General features: G+C 34.0%; 2 protein-coding genes across 2 annotated transcripts; one reads left to right on the forward strand and one right to left on the reverse strand.

Moving 5' to 3' along the window:
* Positions 1 to 774: 774 nt before the first annotated feature.
* LOC136971162 (uncharacterized) lies at positions 775 to 1,449 on the reverse strand. Its single transcript, XM_067265637.1, has one exon. The coding sequence runs from the start codon at positions 1,447 to 1,449 to the stop codon at positions 775 to 777; it is 675 nt and encodes a 224-aa protein (XP_067121738.1).
* A 4,030-nt stretch (positions 1,450 to 5,479) lies between these two features.
* LOC136971165 (piggyBac transposable element-derived protein 4-like) lies at positions 5,480 to 6,160 on the forward strand. Its single transcript, XM_067265639.1, has one exon. It carries the CDS (start codon positions 5,480 to 5,482, stop codon positions 6,158 to 6,160), a length of 681 nt encoding a protein of 226 aa, XP_067121740.1.
* The last annotated feature ends 334 nt before the right edge of the window (positions 6,161 to 6,494 follow it).

The following is a 6,494-nucleotide window of genomic DNA, read 5'->3' on the forward strand; positions in this document are numbered from 1 at the left end:
TCCTGTAAAAGAATGTGGCATGTTTCTTCATCCAAAATACCCATTCTTAGCTGCAAGTCCAGATGGGCTTGTGGATGATGATAAAATATTAGAAGTTAAATGTCCTTACTCCAGTTTTAAACTTTCCTGTGAATGTGCAAAATGTACCATATTTGGAATGTACTGATGACAAAATTACTTTAAAACGGAATCATGATTATTTTTATCAAATCCAAGGTCAATTAGCAGTGACAAATAGACAAGTTGCTCACCTGTTTATTTACACAAAAAGTGACTTCAAAGTTTGTATCATTCCAAGAGATGATAAATTTATTGCAGACATGACTGAAACACTAATTATGTTTTTCCATGAGCATTTTAAGCCAGCTCTTTTAAAAAAGATGTTCTATAAACATTAAGTTTATAAAATAATTGAGCTAATTGTTATTTTTATTTTACAATTTGAGTTTATGTAAAATTTTTCTAGATGGTGAATTTTTTAAATAATAAAAAGAGATTTTGTTTTAAAGATTAAAATTTTTTATTTGCTTACAAATTTACAAACATTTATTCAACTATAGTACAAATTTTAAAACCACTATATTACTTTGAATTGAAGTTCCATAATGAAGACCTTACTGTGTATGCTAGTATACATTCTTAATCTTAGAATTTATAAGCAGACAAAAATTTAAAAATACTATAAAATGGAAAACTTAAATTAGGCTAGGGTCTAGAATGAAAAAAAACATTATATACAGAATTAATAGAGAGCTAGACTAACAGTGAAACAAATTAAGCATCTCTGCCAACAATGCATGGTCTAAAATTGCATAACATAAAACATATAAATATAATTTCACTGCCAAGTTTGGTTACTGTCGGATGCATGTGTTGCCTCAAAATCTTATATGTACGAGCCATTCCTATAATACGTTCAATATGTATTCTTTTACTGGATATTTTTCTGTCTCGAGATAACAAACTGCTGCTCAGCTGTGCTTTTCCTCTCATAAAAGTGGGTGTATTTACCACAACATCTTTAGTAATTAGCAAGTCCTTAATGTTAAAACCTCTATCAGCCATTACACAGTCTTTTGCCTCTGTTATTTTACACAGTGAAGACCTTTCTGCAATCTGTCGATCACTTGCAGAACCACCATAGGCTTCTGAAACAAAACTTACTAGACCACCTGGTGTGCAACCTACAACTGCTTTTAATGTGTTGTCATTTTTATATGATGACCACGTAGCCTGCTGTGCAACAGGATTTTTTGGTTTGCTTATTTTGCATTCTAGAGAATCAATGATAACTCTAGTATTTGGAAATTTCATTTTAAAATCTCTAGGCATGTATATATCAACAAGAGATCTTTCACTCCATATATCCAACTCTCGCCATTGTAAATACATGAAATTGATCCAAGTAATGAAAACGTTTCGTACTGTTTCTTCAGATACACTAAACATCCTACTCAACTCAAAATTTGCTGTATTCAATCTTAATTTTATTAAAGTCAAGAACAACTGGTTTGGCACTGCAAGTGTTACAACCTGAAACTTGTAGTATTTTAAGCTGTATGCTGCTGGTCCCAAACTTTGTAGTACAAAATTGAAAGAATTGTAGTTCTCTAACCCAGTATAGTAATGTATAGCATTGTTCTCAAACTCAAATATTTAAACTGACATTGGGACTTCAAAAGTATGGGTCTGTGTATCTACACAGACTATAGTGCTTGTCACATTATTTTCAATAAGACAAGTAGCCTTTTCCTCCTCCTCATCTATTATTACTTCTCCTCCTATTTCTAATGTACCAGTATCCATTATATAGCATGCATCATGATTATCTTGAACTTTGCGTTCACGGTTTTCTCTTCTTGCTCGTCTGCTCGCAACCGAAGGTGCCTCTTTTTTAGACCAAAAAAATACATTTGGTACAGCATCAGCCTTCAGTTGTCTCTTTGCTGGGATGTTTCCTAATAAAGTAAAATAAATCTATTTATTTTTCATTCAGCATAAAGAATTAACAATTAAATCCATGGTACTATATATATTTTTTATCCTTTGTTAACTTAGCATTAATGCTATGTAAGTGCTCAAAACTAGCCTCTACTGTTAGGGCTTATCACGCCTAGATATTAAAACTAAACAGAGACTTTTGATGTAAACATCAAGTATTTTTCAAGCGAGGTGTTTGAAGCTTCTTAATTGCTAATAGCTTTAAAAAATATTGTACAGTCAAACCTGTTTTTATGCGCTCTTTTTATGTGCGATTTTTATTTGTGCGATTTTTTTAATGCGAATTTTTAATTTGTGCGGTATACTTGGAGACTAGTCTCGTGCGATTCGTCATGTCTTACGTTGACTTATTATAGCTAAATAAACTTATTATAGCATAAATGCACTTATTATAGTAATATTATTGCATGAATATGCGAAAAATGAAATAATTTACTTTTTAAGTCAACAAAACACCACCTGGACAAAAATATGTAAAACAGACGATAGACCAGACGATGCAGTCAAGTGCTGACGTCTGTTGTCAATAAATTCAATTTCGTACGGTTTTGAGTTATTTTCTATGTGAGACTTTTTTTATGCGGTCCCTGTTGACCGCATAAAAAAATTATTTTTTTAATTGTGTTGCGAAAACTATTATTTACAGCCATTCGTGAAATTTCGTGAGATTTTTTTTAATGCGTTTTTTTTAATGCGGTCCCTATCCCCCGCATAAAAACAGGTTTGACTGTACAGTTATTATAATTTTTTAAATAATGTGCTTACCAAAGATATTAATCTCCTTATACTGATCAGGTGTGAAGTGATTTTTACACACGAGACTGGATGAAGTTGGTTTCCAATTTGCTTTTTTTACGGCGTGAATCCATTTCTTTCGCAATGCTGGATTTTTTGGAAACTTGTGACCACCACTATTAGAACAATGTGGTACACAGCACCACATACTTGGCATTTTTTAAACTTAAAATATTTATTAGATTTTCGTTTAAAGAAAAAACAAATGGTACTTTACAACCGACAACGTATCGCTTAGTCTGTTTACGACCTCATCGATACTAGCGCCGCGTGTGGAGTAGATTTCACTTTTTTCCCCTTTTGGTGACTGCTCCATGAGTGCGTTCTTTAATTGCGGTCGCTCTGCGTCACCGCTACTACGGGAGTGAGCTGCTGTTTGTAGGCATTTAGGAACGACGGTAAAAGAAAGAAAGATGGCGGCGCCCGCACTATCAATAGTATCGTGATGGAGGAATCTATAATTCTAAAATATGAGCTTTAAAAGGCAAAAGAAGGTCCCAATTGTAAAATTTAACCATAAAATAGATTATTTGTTGAAAGAGCATTAAAAAATAGCTTCGAAAAAAGTTCGTATAGACACATCAACGCGTGCGCTAACTCGCGCTTTAACAATTTCTAAATTCTCATTCATAAAACCACATAATAGACCCGGAAACGAAACTATCTGAGCCATGGAGGACGCCATGTTGCTTTCCACCGTAAACTACTGCTACAAGCGGCCGTTTTTGCCGTTCGACGGCGTGCTCTCCCATCGGAATTTAGGAACGCGTTCCGCAGGAATGTTTAAACGGATGTCGCTCGCGCAGAGTTACGCGGAGGAATAAAAGAACGCACCCCATGTTCATTTTTTTATGATACAGAATGGTTATTTTATGCTGCGGAACGAATTAGATGTTTTAACATGTATTTCTATGGGAAAATGCGTTTCCTATAAACGGACGTTTCACTTAACGGACGTTCACCTGGAACGGATTAAGTACGTTATATGAGGCACCACTGTAGAATAGTACACATTTCAATAGACGATAAAAAATCGCTTGTAAACATATATGAACTATGCACATAAAAATGCAGCATCGAAAATGTTAAGTTTTATAAAATACATTTTCTCCTATATTTTGTCTTTCATGAATTGGAGTTTTTTTATTGCTGTTGGTTTAATACACATAGATCATATGGATTTTACGAGCTTTTTCTTTGTTTGCCGTCTTTTTAAATGTGTATTATTGTTCTAAATCAGGGATGAGCAACCCGCGGCCCTCGGGCCGCATACGGCCCGCAGTTAATATTTTTTGCGGCCCGCATGGCATAAAATATGAATAAATATATCAATTTCCCAGCTTAATGATATATTCAACAAAAATTCAAACGTTATTTTCTACAACTTATATTTGTGAAAAGTTTTTTTCGCAATGAATTTAGTAAAAATTAAAACAAGAAACCGGCTAACAGACACATCGAAACTAATTTAAAACTAGCGGTGACTAATAGGTAACCAAATATTTCCGATATATTACGTTTAAATCGGTGCCATAAGCTATAATAAGTATACTTATGCTAATTTATAATTATATATGAATAAATAATTGTGATTTACCGACAGTTCCCCCCTTTTTTTTGTGTGCGGCCCGCGTCAGTTCAAAAGTTTTGAAATGCGGCCCTTACGTAGAAAAAGGTTGCCCATCCCTGTTCTAAATAGACTTTCAATAAACGGTATAACTCTAGTACCTGTCTTCAGATGAATCCAGAAATGGAATGTTTTAAAATTTTCAATTTTTGCCGTAAAAACGCCGAATTAACATAATAATTATTATTACTTAAATAAATAAAAATTTTATTTGACGTACTGCCATAAAACTTCGTAAGATGATAGAAAACTACGAATAAAAAAATAAATCAATCTCATGTCAAATCGTATTTTTTTGAATTAAAACTTCGATTCCCAACAAGGTTTGGCTTGGTCTAGGGCAGTAATTATTACGTGACGAGACAGAGAAGGGAGCCTACAAAAAATTTTCCAAATGAGGAACACTAGTTACATATTTCCATATTTGGTAAATTTTGGTTTTTTCCCTTTTCTGTCACGTGACTTTTTACTCTGATACTATATAAGTGCAGTTTTTTCGCATTAGCTCGTCATTGTTTTTGCTGCTGTTGTTGATTTCGAGTACAGTTCTTCTTTTTTACGATTGTGTTAAAACAGCGCTATGGATAAAACTAATTTCCATTTGCTTTCATCTTCGGGGATAGCAGAGATGATTGAAGATGATGATGATGTTTTTTCTTCGGAGGAAGAGGATGATATTTTGGAGCAGCGAGAATCGGACTCTGAATCTGAACAAGATTGTTCAGACCTAGACGAGGTTAGTACTTCTGGTTCATTTTTTATGGGTAAAGACCGTGTAACTAGGTGGAATAAGGAAATGCCCCTTCAAACTCAGAGGAGAGGAAAAGAAAATATTATAACTCATTTGCCTGGCCCAAATGGAAGAGCAAAGTTCGTCAAAACACCTTCGGAATGCTGGAAGTTATTTTTGATGACGATATATTAAATCATATTGTCGAAAATACAAATAAGTATATAGAGAGAATAAAAGAAAAATTTAGCCGCGAGCGTGATGCAATCTCAACAAATGTTTGTGAAATAACAGCTTTTATAAGAATATTGTTTGCATGTGCGGTGATGAAATTAAATAAAGTAAATTTACGAGATATTTGGACCTCCGATGGTTTCGAAATAGAAATTATAAAACCTGTGATGTCGGAGAAAAGATTTAGTTTTCTAATAAGAGCATTGGGATTTGACGATAAAGCAACTAGAAATGACCGTCGTAATACTGACAAACTCGCTGCGGTGCGAGATTTTTTTGAGAAATTTGTTACTAATTGCCAAAAGAATTATTGCCCATCGGAATATTTAACTATAGACGAGATGTTGGAGGCGTTTAGGGGCAGGTGCCAATTCCGGCAATATATTCCAAGCAAGCCGGCAAAATATGGGATAAAAATTTTTGCATTGACAGATTCAAGGACATTTTATAGTAGCAACTTAGAAGTATATGCGGGAGTGCAACCGCAGGGCCAATATTTTATAAGTAATTCTCCTAAAGATGTTGTGTTAAGATTATGTAAACCTGTAGCAGGCTCTGGAAGGAATATAACATTTGATAATTGGTTTACGAGTTACGAACTTGCATTAAAATTATTAGACATTAAGCTGACGTCAGTCGATACTTTTAAAAAAAATAAAATTAAAGAGAAATACCGCCAGAGTTCATTAGTTCGAGAAACAGAACTGTATTCAGTAGCATCTTTGGATTCCAAAAAAGTGTACTTTAGTTTCATACTCTCCCAAAAGAAATAAAGTAACTCTCTTACTATCAACTTTACACCACAACAATAACATTGATTCTCCAACCCACGAAAAAAACAAACCCGAAATCGTAACGTTTTTTAATCTTACGAAGGGAGGCGTCGACGTTGTTGATGAACTGGCGTCACGTTATAATTGCGAAAGATACTACCGACGCTGGCCCCTTGTTATTTTTTATAATTTGCAAAATATTTCGGCCGTAAATTCTCATGTCATTTATTATCTGAATAATAAACTTCCACAAAATCAATGCAGAAGACACATCATGAAACTGCTATCGATCAAACTAATGACTCCGCAATTGAAATTACGTGCACAAAAAGAA

The sequence above is a fragment of the Centruroides vittatus genome, unplaced genomic scaffold (assembly GCF_030686945.1).
Source record: "Centruroides vittatus isolate TY-2023 unplaced genomic scaffold, ASM3068694v2 contig_2345, whole genome shotgun sequence".
NCBI lineage: Eukaryota > Metazoa > Arthropoda > Arachnida > Scorpiones > Buthidae > Centruroides > Centruroides vittatus.

What these genes read in the sequence shown, in the direction of transcription:
- LOC136971162 (XM_067265637.1), bottom strand. Translation starts at nt 1,449, where the DNA reads ATGTTTAGTGTATCTGAAGAAACAGTACGAAACGTTTTCATTACTTGG.
- LOC136971165 (XM_067265639.1), top strand. Translation starts at nt 5,480, where the DNA reads ATGAAATTAAATAAAGTAAATTTACGAGATATTTGGACCTCCGATGGT.